The following is a 26,744-nucleotide window of genomic DNA, read 5'->3' on the forward strand; positions in this document are numbered from 1 at the left end:
AATTAAATAATCTGACTAAACCTATGTTTATTAAAGAAATTTAATCAATAATTAATAATCTTCCAAAAAAGAAAGCACCAGATCCAGAGGTTTCACTGGCGAATTCTATCAAATATTAAAGGAAAGAATGATATCAGTTTTCCACTCTCTTCCAGAAAATCAAATCAGAGGAAACATTTCCTAACTCATTCTCTGAGGGTGGCCACCAGACGTGCCTCCTGAAAATTATTTCTACATTACTAGTCAGAGGCTGAGACTGGCCTGGGCCACCGGGGAAGACAGAAGTGACCGGCTTCCACTTGGTCTTGAGCCCTTATGGGGACCTGTCACAGGAGGTGCCTCCCAAGATTTTTTTTCTAAGTCCACCTGTGGAAACCACAACTGGTCAAGGGGCTGGGAGACAGAGAGGCCGAGGAAGGGTGGCAGGGAGCTGAGCGAGGTGGTCTCTGACATCCCGAGGAAGAGACATGTGGTCCAAGGGGAGGCAAAAGGCATTAAAGACATTATACAATGAAACAAACAAGCAAGCGGACCATAAATCAGTATCTCCCATGAACAAAGACGTAAAAATCTTCAAAAGCAGCAGCAAATTGAATTTAATAATGTATTAAACACGTCACGACCACATGGGATTTGTTCCAGGTATGAAAGGCTGCTTCAGCATTAGTGAAAATCCATGTGACCAGCCTGCCAAGAAGGCTTACGAAGAAGAATCGTAAGGTCACATAAAGCAGAAAAGGCGTTTAATGAAATGCAACATCATTCATGATAAAAACTCGGCAAACTAGGAACGGAGGTAAATTTACTCAAGTTAAAAAAGAACATCTACAAAAACCTACAACTAACATCATATTGAACGGTGAGAGACTGAATGCTTTCCCCTTAAGATGGGGAACAAGGCAAGGATGCCCAGCCTTACCACTCCAATTAAAACTGTACTAGAAGTCCTACCTAATTCAATAGGACAAGAAAAGGAAACAAAACTTTTAAGGTTGCGCAGGAAGAAACAAAACTTTGTCTGCAGGTGACATTTCCATGTAAGAATTCCCAAAGAATCAACCAGATCAAAACAAAACAAAGCAACCATACGAACAAACAATAAACTAGAACTAATAAGCACATGAAACAGGTCTTGGAATACGAAGTTAATAAGTCAACTGCTGTCCTACACAGCTGCAATGAATACCTGAAATCTGAAATTCTGAAATTAGTCACTAAAACCACCAAGATGCCCTCTGTTCAATAGGTGAACAGATAAGCAAGCTGGGGTACATTCATATAATGGAATATGATTCAGCAACAAAAAGCAATGAGCTAATAGTGGTAAGTCATGTGAACAGTATGTTCCCATGATATGATGTAATAAAAATAGCATTTTATTTTTTACCTCTGCGGTTTTTGTTCCCCAAACCTATAACCCTGGGCTAATCGTGAGAAAAATATTAGACAAATCCCAAAGGAGGGACATCTTACCAAAAACCTGACTGGTACTTCTCAAAACTGTCAAAATCCATGACTCTCACCTTTAGGCAACTTGTGTTATCCCTTTTTTGAGCACTGTAAGTTAGATCTTTTTTGTGTGTGTTTTCATACTAGGTCATAAAAATCGGTGCGATAAAACTGGTGGTCTAGAGCAAGGACACTGGATTCAGATCGATTTCCTGACTGTACTTATTTACCTCTGCCTTCCAATTAACATTCAAACTAATCAAGAGTCTGACCTTTCCAAGACAGTCTCCTCAGTTGTGAAATGGGATACAGAACCCATTTCTTAGTGTTATGGTGAAGGAAAAATGGCAGGACATACACGGTATTTAGCCCATTGGCTACTCAATGAATAGCAGCAACTTAGATAAATTTCAGTCTCTCTGAGCTGTACTGATAGACACTGTAATAGCTATAGTCTTCCTCACCTTTTTGTCTCTGCTATACATCTAGAAAAATCTTCAATGTGATTAGAGAAAAAAGTAGTTTCTACCTATGGTACCTCTAACTCATCTGTGATATTTCAGTCAATCTGTGTGTATTCAAACTCAATAAGCCTCCGGCTTCTTTATCTAATACCCCATCTCTGCCGTCCAAGGTACTATATCGATCACAAAATATTCAGCATTTCAATAAATTCATGTCTTTTACCACACGGAAAGACATTATATTTAAGAAGCTCACCATTCTTTCTTATCATCATCGACATTGTTAGGTTATGTGCCCACTGGGTATATGGAATCATACTAAAGAATCCGTTACAGGATTTTAGACAAGTCATTTGATATATGTAGCTCGGGATACTTGTCTACAAAAGACACTTTGAAGATTCGTTTTTAAGAGTTTCAAATCCCACGGGAATGGTGTCGAGCAGCACGGTCTTAGTACTGCCGTTAAGTGGTCTCTGGTGAGAGGAAGGCGCGACGCAGTGACAGGCCAACGTGAAGGTCCCGCTGCACTGCCTCGTGCTCACTCAACGCTACAAATGAAGTTCAGGGTAGAGCTGAACAGCAGGGCTCATAACATGGGACGAGAACAGAAAAGTGTCTGGGAGATGACATTTATAACGACAATCAATGGGAACGTACTTATTTTTTACTTGAAAGGTTGATTCAAATTGATAGGATTGGGTGCTACACCGCTCAGAACGGGGATAAGGGAAAAGCAGAAACATAACACATCTGACTAGAAAGTTTCATAAGCAAAGGGGTGTGACCGTAATGGTTCTTTCTGTTTGCATTTTTCAGCAGGGTGACCTTGGTTTCTGGTTTTGAAACTCAGATGTGAAAATAATTGAGAAAAGTTTTTTCCATGGAACGAGTGCTCTGGATGATCAATAACTTCTTGCGTTCAGTCAATCAGGAACTAATTATTCAGTTTATATATTAATAGGAGGTTTTAGGCTATGACGAAAAGGCATGTGATGTGGGTTCCAGCACACCCACACTCAAACTCAAATCTAGTCCTGTCGTCACTGGGCTGCTGAGCCTTGGTTTTCCCATCGACAAGTCCAGTTAATAACATCTGGCTCTTGCAGAACGGCTGTGAGGTTTCCAACCACATCAAGTGCCTAAGCTAAAACAGGCGCTCAGCAAGTGGTAATTACCGTGTGGATTTCTACCTGGACTCTGTCCTGACGCTGTCCTTTTGGCTGCTAACCGAAGGGTGAGGAGAGAGAGGAGACAGAAGGTGCATCTCGCGTTTGTGCTCATGTCGTCCATTCAGCAGCAGCGCATTTACGTACGTTTCATACATGTAGCAACAGCGACGCAGTGTGGTACAGAGTAAGGGTATATACACCACATTGTCTGGCCTTTGTCTATATATATATTTTTTTGCGGTACGCAGGCCTCTCACTGTTGTGGCCCCTCCCGTTGCGGAGCACAGGCTCCGGACACGCAGGCTCAGCGGCCATGGCTCACGGGCCCAGCTGCTCCGCTGCATGTGGGATCCTCCCAGACCGGGGCACGAACCCGTGTCCCTAGGCGGACTCTCAACCACTGTGCCACCAGGGAAGCCCTGTCTATATATTTTATGAGAAGCAAAAGTATATGATAAAACAATGAATTTCGTGGAATTAGCTCAAGCTAGCTCCAGCATTATCAGCTGGGTGGCCCTGGGAAACACAGGGGATGCCTGGGCCTCAGGAAGAGAAAGGCCTACAGCTGGTCACAGAGGGGGTGCCTGCCGGATCCAGTGTCAAGGTCTAGCCGGTCTCACAGTAAGAATAAGCTTTCCCAGAGATCCATCCGAGGACCCATGCTTGATGCGCTAATGACCTGAGGGCTAATTTATTTTCCTGTAGGATCCCTAAGACTTGTGACAACTTTCCTTCACCTCTCTGAAAGCTTAATCACTGAGGTATTTTTTTTTTTTCTTGACAGAGGTTGACAAGGGAACGAGAAGCTGGACAGAAGGGAAAGGTAAACGCAGCCTATGGTCATAATCCCTCAGAACAAACGTAAGAAGCCATGGGGTTGATGGAGACTAGATGTTCTGAATAGAGGACTCTGGCAGCTCTCTGTCTCACCACCTTTACAGATCATCTGAAGCGCGGCGCTAGGGCCGTGCTTCTCCTCTCACACGTTACTGTGCACGCACATCACCTGGGGCCTGCTTTCGGGGCAGAGTCTGCATCAGTACATCTAGGCTGGGGACTGAGACTCTGCATTTCAAGTGCTGCCTTGGGTAGCTTGGATCCAGAGGTTATAGACTTGTTATGAAACCTGTCGGTTATCTCTTTTCTTTATTCTGCGAACCATCCAACCTTCAATGCAATTAAAAAAAAAAAAGACTAAGTGTTACGTTATCCTACATTGTACACAGTCTGTAAGAAATCCAATGCGATCTGTTTCTTCTCCAACAAGTTACAAACTGGTTACTAGTAAAACTGTTGACCACATAAGACAGTATGAGAGAGTCCACCCTCTTAGAAGTACAAGAAACTTACCGTTTCATCCAGGGACGTAGCCCCTGAAAAGAGACAGCTCGCTCCGTACTCTGAAGCCTGTCACTGTCTTCCAATTCTGATTGTTAGCATGTTTTTACTTTTTTTCCTTATAAACAAAAATAGCAAAAACCTTTATCATTTCTAAGTATCAGCCTTACTTCTGCCTTCTGGGACTATGCCGCACAAGTCTTCTGTCTCTGTGATGATGGTGAAATTGATAATAAAGGAGTGAAGAAGAGATGTGCAATTTGCCCAAGGACTGATCAAATAGCTGTGCTACAGGAATTCTATTTTTAGTGAGGGATCATTATGAGTAATCAGAAAAGGAATCATGCCACAGTCTGGGCTCCGATGGGACATTTAAAAAATTAAGTAGGATATGGATTAATGTGGCTCAACGTCCTATCTCCATTTTACAGACGAAGAAACTAGGCTTAGAGAGGGAAGTTCCCTGAGACCACGCAGCTAGGAGGGGCTGGGGGTGACTCTGATTTTCCCATAGCCACACCCTAACTCCAGGCAGATGGCCCCATTTTTCCTGCTTTCAAGCCTTTGCCCCTCTGCGCAGGATGACTTCCCTCTGGCACTACCCTGCCTTATTACTTTACCTTCATCCTAAGTGTGTTTGTACCCACGCTCCCCATTCAGGATGATCTGTGCTATCGTTTCTGCTTCCGCTTCACTTTTCCTCATAACCCTCGTGCTCTGTTTCAGCCATTCTGCCATAACTACTTGTTTCTCTGACTTTCCCCTTAAAAATCTCAGAATGGCGGGACAATGACTTGGTCATCATCTCTGCAACTTCAATTTGTCAGGGAAAGAGCTCAGGAAAATGTGTGACATTAAATGACCTAACACCAGAAACTGACTGATGGCCAAAGAGGAAAAAAATTGATTAAAACTTCTGAAGAGCCAGGGTGGGGAGGGGAGGGGAGGGGAGGGGAGGAGACGCCCACTGCACCGGAAACACTCACTGGGCTCCTTCCACCCTCCAGGGCTGCAGCCTGACAGCGGCGCTTGCTTGACATTATTCTAGGAAAAGTCAGTTGGCCTGATGGGTATCCAAGCCTTCCTTCAGCCGGCACTGGAGTCGACAGGAGGACCGGGAACCCACACCCGGCTTCGGGCTGCGCGGATGCACCGTAAGCAGGAGAACCGTGCTCAGCGGCTTTTCTCACGTGTCTGTTCCAGGCTGCACTTAAGTTACAAGTTCTTGTCAGAAGTCTTCTCGCTGTTTGGCACGTTATTTGCCTCAGTTATTGCCTTCCCAAAGCCTACTAAGGTGATTTTAAAAGAAAGCACACGTTTTTCTCCTTTTGCCTCCCGTTAATCAGCCCCAGCGGCTGCACTAACACACACTCAGAGAGCACGTGGACCCAAGGGAGTGAATGCTGAGGACTGAGGGGCAGTCCAGGTCTCACGGCAAGAGAAGCAGAGAAGCTCGTGTCCAAGGAAAGTCCTCTAGTGTCTGCCCGGGGCGCGGGGCACGTGTGTGGTCAACCACTGTCAGGGTTTTAAGAAAGGCACGGACGGTAGACACAAGAGTTGGAAGGAAGGAGAGGAGAGTGACTGTTCTGACAGCTCAGGTGGTACAAGGTCCTCAGAAGGTAAATCCAGGAGGCAATCATATAGTTTACATAACATCCCAAATTAATGGGTTTTTAAAATTGGAAATTCTTATAATTTTGGCTAGTAGAAAAAGAAATACCATTTTCCTATATCCAGCCTTCCCTTAATGATAAAGAAGGACTTTTTAATAGAGATTGGTAGAATAATATAAATCATATCATATGCTGGTGAAATATTTATGGCCCATATAGTAACTATTCAGCTTTCCCGATAACACTTCTCACAGACTGCGGAGAAGAATGGATCACTTTCTGTCATTAACACAATCTTCAGCGTCTGTGATACTATTCATAACCCATTTTAAAACGAGCATAGGTACCACGTGAAAATCCGTGTGGATGAGAAAATGAGAGTGACCGAGTCCCATCCGATCGCCTGGTCTGGGGAAGCCACGTGCTCTGCCCAACAGGCAGAGCAACTGTGGCTACCTAATATTTATCACAGCAGCTGCTGAGACGCCGGTTTTACAAAGATACGATGTCACTGAAGTCAGTGGGGCATGACCTAGTGTTAAAACAATAAATGATTAACTTAAGCTGATAGTTTCATGCAGTGTCTGAAAGCTGCCGGTTACTGCAGGGGTCCCATGAAATTTTAAACTCTCCACGGCAGCCCTGTGAGCGTGAGGCAGCATCCCAGCGCCCTGGCATACAGTCTGGGAAGTGCAATCATAAGATCTAACATGGGGTTGCAGTCCAAGAAAAGAAGAGATAAGGGGAAGGCAAACTCTTTAAAGAAACTGTAGCTGAAAATTTTCCCCATCTGATGAAAGCTGATAAAAGCCGCGTGAATGGGTCAGCCTCATGTCCTAGGTTGAAACAAAACCACCACGTTCGGCACCCAACGCTGGTGAATGCGTACGTACTACTTAGAAAGACAGGCTTCATCTGCTTTGTTCACTTTTTCTTCCTGCTCTTTCTGGTAACACATGCAGGGAGAGAACACTGCCTGCTACTTGGGGAAAGGGCCAGATGGGCCAGACAAGGCCAGTGGAGAAGCAACACAGAACTAGCCAGCTGTTCTGAAGAGGGGAAAGGAAGGGAGCATCCTGGAGGGCTCAAAACTGTCCAGCCCAGACCACCAGGGCAGCAGGCAATATATGCGGTGGAGACCCTACGGGGAAAACCACAGAGCTAAACAGAGAGTTTGCTTGGAGTGGCGTCACTCCTAATCTTCCCTGATGTGTTCTCTGCTGGGGTCCGTGCGGGGAGTTAGGGAGGTGACGTACCACAGGGCTGCACAGGGCAGAACGGAAGTAAAGAAACTTCCTTATCTCCTAAGTTAAAAAGGAGTAAGTTTAGTCCTCTCATTTGAAACTGAATGAAAAGGTTTTATTAAAATACTTATTTCTCCCTTCTGCAGGATTTACTTTTAGATCATTTACATCTTTCAGCAGAAAGCTACCCTGAAGTGATACCAGTGGGGAACATTCATGAAGATTCCAGTAATGACTTGTTCTGCTGTGAAATTCCAAAGTGGTGCTGTCCATGTGACCATTCCCAAAAAGCTGATCCCCTGGTAATCTAGTCACGTGACAGACAAGAACTACACTAACAAAAAATGTTGTAAATGGTCCACACTTGATCAGAAGAGTCTAAAGAATTTGCGATTGTACTGTATTCACTCAACATGTATTTACTGAGTGATTCCTATATGCCAAACATTATGGACACAAGTGCCTTTAAGGTTTTACATAATACTGAGGAGTAACCAATGAAAAACTGAACAAGTCAGAAAGGTAAATTCAGTTTGATAAGTGCTACCATGTAACCAAGAAGGGTGCTGTGGGCTGGCTTCCGGGTTATGGGGGCGGCCACTTCAAACAAGGCAACCAGCAAAGGCTTCTCTGACATGGTGCCTGTGTGTGTTGAGAACAGGATGCTGAGGGGCAGGCAGGCAACTGCAGACAGGCCTTCCAAGGAGGAGGAGTGAAGGCAAAGGACAGGGAAAGGAACGAGCTCGGCCTGTTCAAGGAACAGAAGGGAGACCAGTCTGGCTGGAGTGCAGGGTGGAAAAGGTGATCAAAGAAAAACAGGTTTAAGGCTTATTTCAGAGCTAAAATCAAAATGACTTACTGAGGGACTGAGTGTAGCGAGGACCTACCTATGACCGTCCAGTGGTCCCAGGACTAGAAAGCGCTAGGCTGCAATAAGTGCATTTGCCTTTTGTTTTATGACTGTTTTCAGCCATTTAGATGCTGTGAATTCTAAAACCATATTTTCCTCCACTTTGGCCACTAGAAAGCTCAAAGCGTAATCTGAAGACCAATTTTGCCAACCCTACAAAATAACATGTACCTTTTTGTGTATTAATCTCACCCTTAGGATTTTTGTAATTTTCTATCCTAATTATTTTCCATATTAATTTATTTTTCTTCTGGTAGATGGACATTAACTTAGCAAGTTACTATATGTGATCTGATGAGAAAAAGTAGTAAAAATATGTCTTTTCATCATAGTTTGTATTAATTGTGCTGTAATTAATATATAAGAAAAGTGACAGAATGAAAATTCTATGGAAAAACTGCAAGAGGAGAATGAGTGGAAGAAAAAAAAAAAAAAAAGATTCTGGATAAAAACAGAAGGGAAGGATCAAAGAGAGGGAGAGGCATGGTTTCTGGAACCAGACTGCCTGCATTCCAGCCAGGCTCTAAAAATCCCCAGCTGAGTGACTGGAGCAAGTAACTGACTCCTCTGGCCTTGGTTTCCTCATCTGTGAAATGGTGACTTTAGCAAAACAGTGCCCGCCTCACAGGGCTGTTATGAGGCTTAACCTAGTTAATATCTGTAATGTGCGCGGAAAGCACTCAGTCAGTAGTAGGCACGATGTGAGTGTCTGTTAAAGGAAGTTTCAGTTCGGGATGTAAAGACAAGTAGGACTTAAACAGGTGAGAGGGTTAGAGAGCGGAACCACAGACACAGGAGCAGTGTGAACAAAGGTTTGGAAGGGCAGAGCACACCCTTTAACCCAGTGGCGGTGTCGGGGGGAGGCAGGCGCTAAAGCAGGAAACCTGGCAAAGTAATGAACAAAGACCAACTGGGAGAGAGGTCTTAAGAGAAAGTACAGAAGGGCAACTGAATGCCTCTTAGAGGAACATGAATTTCACACTGTAGAAAACAGAGTATTTGAACGATCTGGTGCCACGCAAGCCCACAACCACATGGAGGGAAGGTGGCGGTGCCTGGCTCCCTGGCACGTGGGGAGCGGAAGTGCCCCGCATCAGGTGTTGGATCAGCACGAACCAGCCACTGCTCCACAGGCGAACCACTGGGTCTGAAGTGTGACCTGAACGGTAATTCCATCCCAAAATACCCACTACCAAGGCAATGGAAAAGCTCAAAATGGCAAGCAGGGTATAGGCTGCCACCAAGAGGAATAATTTTTCACCTGGGCAGATGGAGGTTATCCCTCCAGATACTACACTCCCTCAGAACAGAAAGTTTCTGCCTTCCTTGTCGATTCATAACATAACATTTTCAACTGAAGTGAAAATGAGACAACTAGATTAGAAATTACCTTCAGCAAAAATGGAAGACCTGGTCTAAGGAACAGGGCATCCCCTAAATGACGGCACTGCACGTGCTCTATTATCTATATTCTCTATCCAAGGGATATCCGTTCTGTGGATGTTGCCTGATTTAGAGAAAAGGGCCTTTGCAGATGTGACATTAGGTCGAGAATCCTGAGATGGAAACACTACCCTGGATCACCCAGGTGGACTCTAAATACAGTCCCATGCATCCCTATGTGAGGGAGGCAACTGGAGATGCGAGAAGGCAGCGCTAAGAAGGAGACAGAGCAGAGTGCGATGGCCTCAAGTCAAGGACTGCCTACAGGCACCAGAAGCTGGGAGGGTCACCACGACGATTCCCCCCTACAGCCTCCAGGGGGAGAGCGGTCAGTACCTTGATTTTAGCCTAGTAAAGCTGATTTCAGACATCTAGCCTCCAGAACTATGACCAATTTCTATTGCTTAAAGCCACCAAATTTGTGGTAATTCATTGTAACAGCCACTGGAAACGAATATAGCAAATACGTAATTTCCTATGATTGCAAGTAAATTATTTAACAGGAGAAATGGAAATGATAGAGATTTACCGTTTACTGAACAGCTACATAAATTATTTCATTAAATCATCAGCAGCAATCCTATTATTATTAGCCTGTTTTTTACAGAGAAAACCCACCTGGTACCATGCCCAGATCTGTGTTCCTTTTACATTGCAATAACACCTGTCTGTAACTGCTCTGACAGCGTGTCGATCAGCACTCAGCAGGGGGACTCACTTTTTATTCCTCCAAAGGAACTTGGATAAATGGAAGAAACCTATTTTAAATTATTTCATGCAAAACTCTACCTGAAAAAATATATACAGTCACCAGTGAAAAAAAGTCTGTGTTACTAATTTCCACTGAGTTCTTCTGGGGGCAAAAATGCAAAAATTAAAAATAATTTTCAAATAAGTTTGAGAGTCACGTCTCAATTTATAGTTTGCTTCAATTGACTTACGAATTCATTATCATATTTTTCATGATAAAAGCAGTCGTGATTCCGAGACAGAAATAAAAATTCGGTGTGCCTGGACAAGCTTCGGAGTTTCAGATACCACAGAGCATTTACACGGCATAAAAGGACAGCGAGCATCGGGACACTCACCTGGTACCTGACACTGCTCAACACTGGAGGTGCGGCAATGAACCAGCCTGGTACTGTCTGCGCTCACTGGGAAAACACAAGCTTCCACTATCTCCATTTGTGCATCAAAGCTATGACTTACATTCAAAGAATTAGGGGATTAATAACGTGAGGGTGATTAAATAAACTTATCTACAGTCATTAGCTAGTAAGTGGTACAGGTTATATTTAAGCCCAGGAATACCTCAGTCCACAGTGAATCCTCTTAATACGACACCATATTGCCTGAATGTATTCCTATAGGCTTTGTACCAATACACTGGTAAAGTCGCTTGCCCGTTAAAAAAGGAAACAGTAAAACTGTTGCCATGGTACCCTATTCTAACAACAAACAGGTAAGTCAATAAATCACACCTACCTGGTTATTGCTGGGGTCGGTACACCTCTTGTACGCAAGGTAGGTTTCCCTCGAACAACTGGTACATCTGCATTTTCTGAACCACCATTCAAATATGTTAATTCCTGGAGCTGTGCTTGCCTGATTTCATCATTATAGTCCTACACAAAAGACAGAAGATAACAAAGAATTCAGGACATGAAGCAAATAATTTTTAATAGGAAAAAAAAAGGTAAGGAAAATAGTTAAATTCATAAAACAAGACTTGAGTTTGTTGAAATGAAAATTTATCAATAAATTGTTGTAAAAAGAAAAAAAAAACAGTATTTTTCCCCTAAACTAGAATTTTCTACAGTCAGCCATATCTCCTTCTGCTGTGCATACTTTCCAAGTGAAATATTTATAATAAAATTAAAATGGCACGTAATTGATATATGGCATTATTATTTACAACTCAATCAACTAGTAGTTACAGAGAGCCTAGTTTAGCCAGAACTATCTCAAGAAAGAAGAACGAAGTTGGAAGACTGGTATGTTCTCATTTCAAAACTTACTATAAAGCTACAGTAATGGAGAATGTATGGTACTGCCTTAAAAGATAGACATAAAGATCAATGAAATAGAATTGAGAGCCCAGTTATCCATTATAGTCAATTGATTTTCAAATAGTCTCTAACAAATGGTGCTGTAACAAATGAATATCCACATCAAAAAAATAAGATGGGCCCTTTACTTTTTGCCACACACAAAAATTATATCAAAATGGATCAGAGACCTAAATGTAAGAGCTAAAACTGTAAAACTCTTGAAAGAAAATGTGAAAGTAAATCTTCATGATCCTGTATTACATAATGATTTCTTAGCTAAGATACCAAAAGCACAAATGAAAAAACAGTCAAATTGGACCAAGTCAAAGTTTAAAACTATTGTGCCACAAAAATACCATCAAAAAAGTGAAAATACAGCCCACAAAACAGAAGAAAATATTTTGAAATCCTATTACCTGATAAGCAACTTGTATTCATAATACATGAAGAACTCTCACAGCTCAATAATAAAAGGACACATAACCTAATTTTGAAAGGATAAAGGATTTGAATAGGCATTTCTCTCTAAGAAAAACAGAAAGTAAGCCCAAGAGAAGAAGCTCGACATTATTAGTTATTATGGAAATGCAAACAAAAACGACAATGAAATACCACGAACATACTCCCTAGGATAGCAGTAATCAAAGAGATAAGCAATATCAAGTGTTGGTAAGATTGCAGAGATATTGAAACCCTTACAACTTTCTGGTGGCAATGTAAAATGGTCCAGCCACTTCGGAAAACCACGTAGTAGCTCCTCAAAAATGCTGAACAAAGAGTTACCATATGACCTGGCAAATCCATTCCTAGGTAATACCCAAGAAAACGAAAACATATATTCATGCAAAAATGTGGGCATGAATGTTCACAGCAGCATTATTCATAATAGCCCAAAAGTAGAAACAACCCCAAAGTCCTCAACTGAGGAGTGGACATATAAAATGTGGTATATTGTAAAATGGAATATTATTCAGCAATAAAAAGCAACTTGAATGAACCTTGATAACAGTATGTTAAGTGAAAGAAGTCAGGGCAAAAGACTACACATACTGTACGTGTTTTATATGAAATGTCAAAAAAACCCAGGGAAATCTAGAGAGAGAAGTTAGTGGCGATGTAAGCCAGAGGAGTGTGAGAAGGTAGGGGAGCCAAGTGGGAGGGACTGCTAATGGCTAGGGAGTTCCTTTGGGGGATGATAAAAATCTAAACCAGTTGGTAGTCATGGTTACAAAACTGTGAATATACAATAATCCAGTGAACTGTATACCTTATGGGTAAACTGTATGGTATCTGAATTACATCTCCATAAAAGCTGTGTAAAAAGAACAAAAACTAATTAGTGGTTGCCGAAGGTGGGAGAAGAATGGGGAGTGACGGCTGTTGGTTACAAGGTTCATTTTGGGAGGTAATACAAATGGCCCAGCTGAGATTAGGGGGACAGCTGCAGAACTCTGCGAATATACTAAAAGGCACTGAACTGTATACTTTATATGAGTGAATTTTATGCCGTGTGATTTATATCTCAATAAAGATATTAAAAGGAAAAACAACACACTGGAGGCAGAAACACCAGACGGAAGCACTTAAGTAATCCCAGTACGTGGTAAAGATGGCCTGGAGTAGGGAAGTGGCAGGAAGGATGGTGACAGGTAGATATGGAGTTATTTATAATGCCTAATTTTATTAGAAATGGTAAAATATTGGATATGGGGGTATATGAGCAAAGTCAAGAAGTTTGACTAGTTTCTGGAAGGTAAGGAGAGTAACAAAGTGACATCATGATTTAATCAATTTTGTACAGGTCGAGTCTGCAATTGTCTGTAGCACACAAAAATTGAGCTGTTGTAGAGCAATCAGACATAGGAACTGGAAATTCAGAAGTTAAAGATATGGATACAGAAGTGGGAAGGAAGGCCCCACACATTACAGAGAAGGGTGTGTCATCCCAGCTGGCCCTTGGCAGGCTCCTGGCAGATAACCTCTGAATCCGTGGTGGGTTCTGCCTACTAACAGTATGCTCCTTACCATTTTACTAAAAACGTGTGATTAATAAATTATTTTTAAAGCACATTCTAAATAAAATGTGCTACCTAAATGCTGAATATTGGCCCTGTTGAAAAGTGTTAGGAGGCAGGACATAAAATTGTATGTGGTTAAAAACTGATTCATGGGAAAAGAAGATAACTGAGGCCCTATTCAAAAATACAATTAAAAATTTAAAAAGAAAAATAAAAAAAAGAAAAGCATTGCTCTAAGTAAAGTTAGGTGATTTACAATGGTCCCACGAAAACTAGAATTAAAGCCTATTTTAAACATCATCTGTGTAAAAATACATTACAGCAGATAGTGTAGTTAGGAGGGAAAAAAAAAAACCCAAAAAGCAAAAAAACGGAATCTGAGTCAATCACATCTGAGGTTAAGCCTGAATTTACCCAATCGGGCTGACCAGCTATGTGATTTTAGACAACTTCTTTAAATGTGAGGTAACTGTTTCTTCTAAGGTCAGATAGACACTATTGACATACACACTGTAGTTACAATTTTATTGGTCTTTGAAATAATGTTTTTAGATCAGTAGGGAAACCAAATCACATATGGTAGCTTATAGATTAAATTATTTTTACAATTTTACATTTTAAACTAGTCACTAGTAAATTATCACTTCAACTCCCCACCTGAAAAGTGAAACTATTATAACATTAACACCAACACTATCACCAATTGTGAAGAGTAGAAAATTGATTAGAATTCTAATTAAATATGTGTAAATGGGATTTCTCTAGCCAGTAAGTTTAGGATCTATCTAAATGTGTTAGCCTGGAGAATAGGAAAAAAGTCTTAAAATAAAATCATTAAAAGTAATTTATTAAAAATTCAGTGGGTTCTCTAACTAGCCAGAGATGTACTCTTCAGCCATATTTGCCCAAATATGCTAATATTTATGTCCAAGGTTAATCCTGGGATCACTGTTTGAATTATAATCTATAAGAAGTAAGTGTCCATTATTTGAAGACTAATTAAATAAATTCTGGAACACGCATATAATGAAACATTATGCAGACATTAAAAAGGATGAAGTGAAACTTTACATATGCTCGTATGGACAGAGATCCAAAACAACCTAAGTTAAAAAAAAAAAAAAATGAAAGGCTATGAGAGAGCACAGGACTTTCAGGATAACTAAGCAAGGAGCTCAGCAAAGCCTTTCCATAAAAAGCAACAATAAAGGCTGACCAAACAGTTAAAAACGACCACTTCGGGACTCTGGAAAGGAGAGTGGGAGTCTGTGGCAATCTTGTGCTCCCACCCCTCCTCCCCAGCCCAGATGACGCAGAAGTTCCACTAGGATGGGGAAAGCCGTGAAAACCAGTGACGGATGTTCACGTAATTTTGAAGAAAGTGTGAAATGACTCCATGCCCAGCAGCACTGTCAACATCAGTAGCAATTCTGATAGCAAATGAATAGAGAAGACCAGTCAATCAGCAAGCCGAATAATCACGTTCTGGGTGGGGCAAGCAACAAATAGACTGGCCAAGTAGCCAGAAACTTAACAGCCTGGAGAGCCTCGATAAGCTCTCTGCACGTCTCCGCCTGCTGAAGGGAGGGCTATGCACACGTACAGCAGAGAACGGAGAAAGCTAAAGTGCCCCGCACCTCCTCGCCTGTGTACGTACAAAGGAGACACAAGGATTCCTGGCAGAAAGGAGAAGCCAGGGCAGACTGGAAAACTGAGTAGCCTTTGGATGTACTCCCCAATGCACACCCAGTTCCATCAGCAGACGGGGGAAGCCTTACTGACACAGGTGTTTGAGCACACCCTCTGACCAACCACTGGCTGATCTTTCAGCAATGCTGACCCAGAGAAAAATCCTAGCAGGCCAGGCTTCAAAATAAAAGTGAGAAGGAAAAAAATTAACAAAACTTTAAACCATGAAGGAGACAGACTTTGCAGATTTAGTCCAACTAAATTATTAAAGAAAAAAAAAAAACCTGCAACAATAACCCTCTGGGAATAAAGTGAATCAGAATCCGATTTACTACAATACATTACTTAAAATGTAGTGTTCTCAACAAAAACCTAAGAGACATGCAAAGAAACAGGAAAATGTCACCTATACCCAGGGCAGGAAGAAACTGCCTAGGAGAGGGCCCAAATCTGGACCAGCAAAGAAAAAAAGAGATTAAAAAAATCCACAATAACTACAATGTAAAGTTAATCAGAGGAGCTCAACAGCAGATTTAAGATGGCAGAAGAATGAATCAGTGAACTTGAAGTTAATTAAAAGTATTCAGTCTGAAAAACACAGAGAAAAATGGATGAAGAAAAATGAGCCTCAGAGATCTGTGGGGCACCATCAAATGTACCAACATACATATAATGGGAATCCAGGGGTTGGGGGTGGTGGAGGAGGAAGAGAAAGGCAGAGAAATTTTAAAGAAACAATGGTTGAAAACTACCCACACATTTGAAGAAAAACATAAACCCACATATTCGCTTGAGATAAACATGTACACCACAGTCAAATAGTGGAAAATCAAAGATAAAAAGAAAGTCTGAGCAACAGCAAGAGAAAAACAACAGATTACATACAAAACCACAAAATAATTAATGACTCTTCACATCAAAAATAGTAGAGGCCAGAAAATAGAAGAATGGCCTCCTACCACATAAAAGAAAAAACCGTCGACCAAGAATTATACACAGGTATACTTCGGAGGTATTGCAGATTTGGTTCCAGACCACCGCAATAAGGCAAATATTGAAATAAAGCCAGTCGTACGAATTTTTTAGCTTCCCAGTGCATATAAAAGTTATGGTTAACACTACACTGTAGTCTATTAGTGTGCAATACCATTATGTCTTAAAAAAAAAGTACTTACCTTAATTAAAAAATACTGCTAAAAAATGCTAACCATTACTTGAGCCTTCAGTTGAGTCACAGTAGTAACATCAAAGATCACTGATCACCATAACAGATATAAAATTAGTAAAAACATTTGAGATATTGTGAGAATTACCAAAATGTGACACAGAGACACAACGGGAACAAATGCTATTGGAAAAATGATGCCAACAGACTTGCCTGACACAGGGTTGCCATAAACCTTCAATTTGTTAAAAAAAACAAACACAAAACAAACACAGTATCTCTGAAGCACAATAAAGTGAAGCGCAATAAAAAGAGGTACGTTTGTAAGCTAAACTTTAGGATATAGGTGAAATAGACATGCCGAGAAAAAAACTTTTTTTGCTAGCAGACCTATGTTACAAAAAAGACTAAAGGAAGTCCTTCAGGCTGAAAACAAGTAACACCATATGTCAACTCTATCCGCATAAAGAAACAAAGAGCACCAGAAATGCTAGATGTGTGCTTTAACAGAAACGTCTATAAAAATACTGTACTACAAGCCAATATCCCTCATGATTATAGATGTAATAATCATTAAACTATTAGGGTTTTTTATATGTTTCCAGCAACATATAAAAGGGATTACATATCACGACCAAGTAGAGTTACACCTGGGACTGCAAAGCTGGCCTGACATCTGAAATCACAAATGCAATACGCCGTTATTAACAGAATGAAGAAGAAAATTAGAGGGGAAAATTAGAAAACGTGAGGGGCTCAATGGACAGAAGAGCAGTTAGCACAGCCCAACACCCATTTGTGACTAAAACAAACCAACAAACCCAAACCTCTTACCACCAGGCACAGAAGAGAACTTCTTCAACGTGATAAAGGGCAGCAAAAGAAACCCCACAGTTAACATCACACTTCACGGTAAAAGACTGAAAACTAGGAAAGGGTGTCTATCCTCACTTCTACTCAACTGAAAGTTCTAGTCAGTGTAATAAGGAAGAAAATAAAATTAAATAAAAAATTAAAGGCATCAGATATGAAAGGAAGAAGTAAAGCTTTCTTTATTCACAGATCACATGATTCTGTATGCAGAAAATCCTGATAATTCCATTAAACACACACACACTGAAACTAATAAACACATTCAGCAAAGTCACAAGGTACAAACAAGATCAACTGCATTTCTATACACAAGTAACCACCTGAAAATGAAATTTAAAAAAAAAATTCCGTTCACAATACCATCAAAAAGTATATAATACTTAGAAATAAATTTAAGAAAAGAAATGCAAGCCTGGTATCCTGAAAACTATAAAACACTGTTGAGAAAAAATTTTAATATCTCTTAAAAAAATGGAGAGACATTTCGTGTTCATGGACAAGAAGGTGCAATATTGCTAGGATGGAAAATTACCCCCAAATTGACTTACAAGTTCAACGCACTATCAAAACCCTAGCAAGGTTTTTTTTGTTGTTTTTTTTGGTAGAAATTGACAAGCTGAATGTAAAATATACATAAAAATGCGAAGGAGCCAGAATAGCCAAAACGATTTTGAAAAAGAAGAACAAAGTTGCAGAACTTACACAACCTGCATTTCAAAATTTGCTATAAGGCTGAAGTAATTAAGAGTATGGTACTGGCATAAGGACAGGTATATAAATCAATGGAACAGAACTGAGAATTCTGAAATAAATTCATACATTTATATTCAGTTAATCTTCAACAATAGTGCCAAGGCAATTCAATAGGGACAGAATTGTCTTTAACATATGGTGCTGGGACAACTGGATATCTACATAGAAAAAGATACATTTAGATCCTAATCTAACACCATACACAAGAAGTAACTTCAAGTGGATCACAGAGTTCAATGCAAGAGCTAATACCATAAAACATTAAGAAGAAAACACAGCAGAAATTCTTGGCGACCTTGGGTTAGGCAAAGAGTTTTCTGGCCAGCTCAGATTCAAGGTGAAAGAAGTTCGAGCCTACCTCTTGGTGGAAGAGTGAGAAGTGATGGGGTGGGAGGACAGCTGCTGCTACCTTTGGAGAACAGAGTCTGTCCTACTTGGCTAAGCCGGCACTCCCTCGTCCACACTGAATGACCACAAGGACATTAAACCTCTCCTTGGTCTTGTCAGTTACAATTTTAAAGTCATTTATATAAATATCTGATTCTTACCTGTCTCTCCCATTATATAAACTCCATAAGGGCAGGGGCCATGTCTTTTATTAGTCCACATGTGTCTATCAAATAGAGTGCACTCAAAAGCTCTGTTTTTAAACTAAATGAATAATAGGATCATCACACTGGCTTGAGGGAACTAATGAAAACTCTGTTAAGCTCCCAAATTAAAATACTTAATATGGTCTTATGCCCTGGCTTTTCCAAGACAATCATGATTTAAAACGTCCTTTCCCTATAAAGGTGACAGTCTTCCTCACAGATAACATAATCGTGACACATGCTACAGTAGGTAAGTCAATCTACTACACCACTGGGAATCGCTGAACACAGTCTTATCCCAGACAGCTGTTTGGCAGATGTGACAGTTTCTCTAAAATAAACTGTCTGAAGAACCAATGTGTTCAAGTTTTTGTTTTTTAAATCTAGAACATGCAAATTATACAAAAGACCAAAATTAACTTTTGTAATGGAAATAGGGACAAATTCTCTTCAAATTATCACATTCTCAGCAATGTCAGGGTGTCTGAAAAGGATTAAAAAAGACCATCAACTGTTAACAAAAACATAAACACCCACACAGTGCCTTCCTCTCTGTGCCCGCCGCTCCGACACCATCAAGCATTCCTCACGCTGCACAGAAACCACGTGCTTCTCCCCTAAACCACACAAGCCTCCTGTGGGGCTGCGCTCACTCACGCGACACACCACCGAGCACAGCGCTTGGCACGTGGACCGCACCAACGAGCTGGCGCTGGAGAGCAACGAATTTGTGAAGTGACTGAGTGTCACAGCAAGGCTCAGGGCCTGAGACCCCAAAGGCACACCAGTGACTGTGCTCTTCAACTTTCTTGCAGTATTACCTAATCTCTTTAAAAATCCCTGGCGTCACAGGTAAAGAAGGAATGATGCCAAGTAATTCACAGGGACACTGTAACAGACAAAGCGCTATGCAAATAACAATTACTGATAAGAACTGTCAAGGATTAAAACAAAGGGAGGACTTTAAAATACAAATTAACTATCAAGAAAAACTGTACGCACCGGAATGAGGAACTTTTTGATTTCCTCCAGAGCATGTCCCATCCGGGCATAGGCTTCTGCTGGCGGGGCAAACACTTCAATCAGAACATGGAGATCATCATTGAGGTGGAAGTACTTTGCTTCTCCACTTTTCCTCAACTCTTCTTCCTGAAAAAAGAAAAATCATGTTTAAAAGGGTGTCACTGTAAGAAAAGAAAAAGAAAAGAAAAACTACCCGAGCTTATCTGGCACGTGGTTATCACAAGAGGTTCACCCAACAGCAAACACCACCTAAGGAAGAAAGTTTCAAACATAAATCTGATCTTGCTGTCCCCAGGCCTTTATGGAGACCCCAAAGGCTTCCTGCTGCTGTGGGAGGGGTCTCAAGTCCTGCCTCTGGCCCAGGAGTCCTCCAGCCATCTCCCCAAGGCCACGCGCTCTGCAGCCTGCCCGGCCCAACCCCTCCAGGCACTGCAGAGAACCGCTTCGTGTTCCTCAGACTGGCCAAGCAACCAAGCTCACTTCTGCACTGGCTACCCTGTGTGCCCCTGAGCTGTCACAAAGCATTTACCACTATCTAAAATGCCTTACTTTTTGCTCGTCCATTTTCTAATTTTTCTCACTTAAGGTGATCACCATGGAGCAGAACCCATGATTGTCTTGTTTGGGGCTGCATGCTCCTTGTCTAGAAAAGTGCTTGGTAGATAGTAGATGCTCAACAAATATTTTTGAATGAATAGGTAAATATTATTTATTCATTTCTACGTTCATTTGCTCATTCATACAAAAAACCATTTCTACATGCCAGGCACTATATCTGAGAATAAAACAATGAATAAAATAAATGAAAAATTTTGTTATAGGATTTTATATGATTATGAGAAACATTTAAAAAAATTTTGGTGGATATAATGAAATTCAGGGGGGAAAAAACCCCAGATCATTAAGAGACCACTCACTTTGCTCCATTATCTTTTTCTAACAAGCCTTTGTTAGAGTAGCAATTACAGAATCGGGTTCTTTTAATAGTCTTTGTTCTCAACATTAAAATCAGACAGAGAGATTAAGATTAGTAGGAATCTACACCTAGAGTGATTTCTAAACGGCAGGAAACCTTCCTAGCCGCTCCAAAACCCACCCCGTAAGAGAGAGAACCCATGAATTCCTGGCAACAGCACCTGTTGATTCCAAAATTAGCCAAGAGGATGAGGAGGCACACAGGCCCTTGACTTCACCCCTTAAGGCTTCAACTTTTGTTACTTAACTAATCTGAATTTTTACAAAGAAAAGACATATCAAAATAAAGAGCATGAAAAGGGCAGGGGATTTAGAGTTAGATAAACCTGAATTTTAGCCATGGTGGTCACCAGGTATGTGTGTGAGTTTGAACAAGTTATATGTAATCCAACACTTAGTTTGCAAAATCAATTTGGGGTTAACACATGTATATTAATGTAGGTCCACTGAGAAGACTACAAAGGCAGCTTGCGTAAAGGCCTGGCCCAGGAGACAGTGTATATATAGTGCCCAGGACACTGCCTTCTACGTGTCAGGCACTCAGTAAATGCTAGTTTCCTTCACATTTATGGAAAGTGGGCCAGAAACTGAAAGAAAAGAAGAAAAATATTTTTGAAGGGAGAGCAAACATAAGCTACCATAATATCCTACGCCTTTCCTTCAAAATTTGTCAAGTATGAAAAGGACTATTGGGACTTCCCTGGTGGCGCAGTGGTTAAGAATCCGCCTGCCAATGCAGGCAGGGGACACGGGTTTGAGCCCTGGTCCGGGAAGATCCCACATGCCGCGGAGCAACTAAGCCCAAGCGCCACAACTACTGAGCCGGCACTCTAGAGCCCGCAAGCCACAACTACTGAGCCCGTGCGCCACAACTACTGAAGCCTGCATGCCTAGAGCCCGTGCTCCACAGTAAGGGAAGCCACCGCAATGAGAAGCCCGCGCACCGCAACAAGAGTAGACTCCGCTCGCCACAACTAGAGAAAGCCCACGCGCAGCAATGAAGACCCAACGCAGCCAAAAATAAATAAATTTAAAAAAAAAAAAGAAAAGGACTATGCTTTCATGCCAACGGTGGACTAGTTCTTGTTCTAATCGGAACATTTTCAATCATTTGATCTGACTCTGCCTTTCACAGCTGAAGTTTTAGAAACTGGATTCTATGCACAGTAGTTCATCTTTGAAAGCATGAACTACTGAAATGAACATTTCTTATCTTTTTCTAATATGGCACCAAACTAATGCTTTTAATGAGAGGTTATAATTGTTGATTCATAGGCAAACATTCTCATTGCTATTACAAACCTAAGCTGGAACAGGAAGGCCTTCTTACCATAACCACAGCTGTCACGCAGCTCCATAGACTGAGCAGTTATGAATGGGTTACTTCTTGGGTTAATGATGAGAGGCAATGCAGTGTTGGGGAAGAACACAGACTGTGTTTGAAGTGCTGCTTTCAAACCCCAAATCCAATGACTGGTGACGTTACTTTATCCCCATCTTGAAGAGGTGATTTTAAAATGGATAATAATAGCGTGGTACCTACTGCTCAAAGGGTTGTTGTAGTAATAAAGGAGTGATTATAACAGTCATTAGGAGTTATTAGTAATAAAGGAATTGTAGTAATTCAAAAGACACAGGAAGTCTTTAGAATTATGCCTACCACGTAATAAGCACTCAAATGATAAATATAGTAATGATAACTATTATTACATAACAACAGTATTAATTATTCTATTATTCTGTAATATAGATGAGGTGGGCAAAACGTCTAGCATGTTTGGCACAAACTGAAGGCTCCACAGACCGCAGCATTATAGTGATTATTGTGCTACGTAACCACCTGATACCTGTCAGCAATGACTCCTATAATATCGTCAATGTAGCAAATACAAGAAGAAAATGATTATGTTCACATTAGAATTTAAATGGTGAACACTGAAAATCTAAAAGGATGAGATTTTAGTACTAAGGAATGGAAATCTCTTTAGAAATAAACACTGTTAACTGAGAATTTTCTGTAGACTAAAAATTAGTAAAAAGGATCAGCTGAAATCAGTATTCAAGAGTTCAGGCAGTGAGGATCTGATTACGATACAGCAGATGGGACACCTGTCTACTTAAATTATCACCTGTGGTTACTGTCAGTGAAATGCTTTTGAAGGTGTAACTGATGGACCACCTGGCACAGCATGACGGGCGAGGAGGAGACATGGTGGGCCGGGTGGGGTGAAAGGGGCTGTTCCTACTGTACTGAAGAACTTAAAGAAGGACATGACAGACTCAGCACGCGGCATTATCAGTCCAAGACCCACAGAGCCAGAAGCATCCCGGAAGATTCTACCGCTTATGGCCACAGGCTGATGGAGTCAACAGACCAGGCAGAGTTCAGGCGTGTGCTAACGACCAGCACGTTGCCTGGTCATCGCTATGGGAGGCTTAGGACGGTGTCCGGAGGACAGTGAAAATCTGGGAGCTGGACTGGCAACATTTGGAAAGATTCAAATAACTCTGAGTATACAAACGCTGAAGTCCCACTGAGCCTTCCACACTGGCAGAAGCCTGTCTCGAACAGCCAAGGTAGTTCCTTGAAAGGAGATGACAATTCTCATGCTTTACTACTGCTACCCTTTATCACCTCCTGGCCTAAGATCAGATCCCTGCTTGCCCCAGAGATGCAGAGAACAAAAGAGCTAAGCTAAATCTAGAGGAGAAGGCTGCGTGAGTATAGTAACTGTAACGTCTCCTGATGTGTATGCACTGGACGCTTCCTCCCAGTCTTCCCAGTAAGGATCTGGGAGCTTTTACTAGAATGACTGCACACTGAGATGAAGAAACACTCATGCAGTTTGAGGATTCACAGACTAGGCTCTGAGCAACTGCTGCCCCGCTGAAGGCCGCCGATGGAAGTGGGGTTTAGGGGCCGAGAGGTGAAGGGCTTCTGCTCCTAGGCCGTTGACCGTGGGCCCAATGGACTACGCTACTTCCTCAGTTTCTAGGTGTCTTGATGGAACGTAAATGATCAGCCGCTTGCAGAATCCCCCTGTTGACTTGCTGACCCCTGTGGTCAAGGACACAGAAATGAGAGGATTAGTGAAGGGGTGGTAAGTGGTCTGGGAAGAGGCCCAAGTGTGTAAGAACAGGGAGCCCCACGTGAGGCAGAGCATGCACTCGGTGACCAGGCAGCCAAGGGGACCCACTGCTGCAGACGTCAAAGCACCTCATTCCCCAGCCACCTCAATGCTACTCAAAGGACTCGTGAACAAAGTACCTATGGTGACAGGGAAAGAGGTCTTGTTTTTGTTTGTTTGTTTTAATTTTTATTGGGGTACAGTTGCTTCACAATGTTGTGTTAGTTTCTGCTGTACAGCAAAGTGAATCAGTTATATGTATACATATATCCACTCTTTTTTAGGTTTCCTTCCCATTTAGGTCACCGCAGAGCACTGAGTAGAGTTCCCTGTGCTATACAGTAGGTTCTCATTAGTTATCTATTTTATATGTAGTAGCGTGTATACGTCAATCCCAATCTCCCAGTTCATCCCACCCTCACAGGGAGAGCGGTTATGCATTACTCCACAACACGGATTCCCCTCAAAAAGGATTCCAGGCTACTGCCACTGCTGACTGTCTAATATGCCAGCAGCAGAGAACCACCACCAGCCCTTAAAATGGCAATATGGCCTGGGAGGACCACCCAGCCCTGCTATGCTATTTAGCATCCCTTTCATTAAACGCACAGCCAGGCACTTGCTAGTTTTGGACATATAATCTGGCTAAAGACTTGCCTTCCCTGCTTCCCTTCTACCTGTAAAAGGATCTTTGGGGGCCCTGATCACTGCCGCCAGAGCACAAAATGTTGCTTCTCACCAAGGAACTCCCTTAATAACAAACAAGAGCAGCACAAAGTCTATGGGCTTCACTGGTCATATCATGGACCTCATTACCAGATGGCCTTCCTGAAAACTTAATTAAGATATCAGCAAGGATGGGATGCTTTCCAACAAGATACACATAATTTCTGACCAACTGACCAATATACAGTTCCACTTGCTCCTACTGCCAGAATAGATAGATGAGTCAGGGAACCAGAGTAACATCATTTGAGACAGTGATGTTTAGTGAGCAGTCAACCTAACCTGGCCATGCATTAGAATCTTTTAAACACCTACTGGAAATTCATTTTGAGGTTTCACCCTAAACAGGTTGGTGCATGGGACTCTCTCTCTCTCTCTCTCTCTCTCTCTCCACACACACACACACACACACACACGCATAATTTTGGCCACGCTGCGCAGCATGGAGGATCTTAGTTCCCCGACCAGGGACTGAACCCATGCCCCCTGCAGTGGAAGTGCAGAATCTTAACCACTGGACCACCAGGGAAGTCCGGGACTCTATATTTTTAAACAGCATCCCATATGAGTCTGACATATAGCCATGTTTTAATCAAATAATATAATGAACTTCCCTGATTAATCCAATAATATATTTAGTTTCTCTGAATCTCACTTTTCTTGCATAAAATAAGGAAACTATTATGTATCTGTCACCATTTTTCCAAGGGTAACATGGAATAATGCACGTAAAATGTCTCACAGAGTACCTGACTCACAGTGGCTGCTCAATAAACAAATGGTGGCTTTTTTTTTTAATTATAAAAGCTACTGTTAAATGGACTTTTTTGTGAGGAGGCTGGATTTTGTCTAAATAACTTTTTTTCTAACACAATCATTTCATGGAAAGTGATCACTCAATGTGGATTTTGTTCTCTGTAGTATAAATCTTTTTAATAATGAGAGAACAACAAAGTAATAATAGAACTACATAAGCGACAGCACATTATGAAATGTGAAAATTTCTTTCAGAATTGGTATATTTAAGAAAGTGATCAATAAAAATAACTCAGTAATTTTAGCTTATTTAGAAGAGGAGGCAGTTATGTGAATACATGCACGAAGAACTATGTGTTAGAACAGGAAGTAATTATTAAAACATTTACAATCAATTTTAACTTGGTAAAATGCATAGCATATCAAAAGAAAGGCAAAAAGGGCAAATAAAAGCATATACTTTATAAAGTCAACAATATGAAACACAGGCGTAGAAAAAAGACCTGAAAGAACTAATCTAAAATGCAAAGAGTAATGGTGAGACTATAGATAACTTTCATTTCTCTTCATGATAATTTCAATACCACTGTACTTTCTAGAAGGTATTGCTTCTAGAATCAAAAGCACAGGTGCTACAATTTCACTCTATAAATAAAAATAATAGTTACAGATTTGGTTTAAGGTACTACATATTCTGAAACTGGCCAGAGTGACCGAATTTTCTAAATAGTATCACAAATATATCACTATATATAGCATTTTCACATAATTTCATTTGAGGTCCTAGTTAGCTTTTATATCATATGTACTAATACCATGGATGATCTCAAAGTACATTATATAACTTGACTAAAAAAGTAGCCATTGTTTATAATAAGTATTACCTTTGCCTTGTCTCTCATGGAGCCTTTTCCAAGGATGGACATTTTTGTCAAGGTTTCTTCTTGCAAGCGCTTCAGAGAATTGCCACGTGGCCCCAGAAGTTTTCCCACAAAGTTGAACTAGGAGAAACAAAAGGACAAATTTGTAACATTCGTATCTGAGGAAAATAATTTATTTCTTGAATTTTAGGAAACACTGCAGTCAGTATGCTACACATCATTGACTAACGACAAGTATTTAAGTTACTGCTACATGCATCACCCTATAATGTTTCCCACAAACCACATAAAACAGGGCTAAAACAAACAAACAAAGGATGTATTTCTTTCTACCAAATCACTTCAGTGATGGCTGTATTTTACAAATTGTATCAATAAATGAAGTTAATTCCCAGAATTCCTTAGTTGCCATCCTGACAATTTCAGCACACATTCAACATTAACCACGAACAGTGCTGGAATTAGATTGCTGGTGAGGAA

The 26,744-nt window shown here is 41.1% G+C and overlaps 1 protein-coding gene across 14 annotated transcripts in view; it reads right to left on the reverse strand.

Moving 5' to 3' along the window:
* Positions 1–26,744, reverse strand: part of KHDRBS3 (KH RNA binding domain containing, signal transduction associated 3) — a 623,624-nt gene that overhangs the window by 56,176 nt on the left and 540,704 nt on the right. For all 14 annotated transcript variants that reach the window (XM_079901866.1, XM_079901864.1, XM_079901860.1 and 11 more), the window contains 3 exons: positions 26,268–26,384; positions 19,778–19,924; positions 11,119–11,258 (listed from right to left, as the gene is read on the reverse strand). In XM_079901866.1, coding sequence (XP_079757992.1) covers positions 11,119–11,258; positions 19,778–19,924; positions 26,268–26,384 — 404 coding nt within the window. The remainder of the gene's footprint in view (positions 1–11,118; positions 11,259–19,777; positions 19,925–26,267; positions 26,385–26,744) is intronic.

The sequence above is a fragment of the Stenella coeruleoalba genome (assembly GCF_951394435.1).
Source record: "Stenella coeruleoalba genome assembly, chromosome: 17".
Taxonomy (NCBI): Eukaryota; Metazoa; Chordata; class Mammalia; order Artiodactyla; family Delphinidae; genus Stenella; species Stenella coeruleoalba.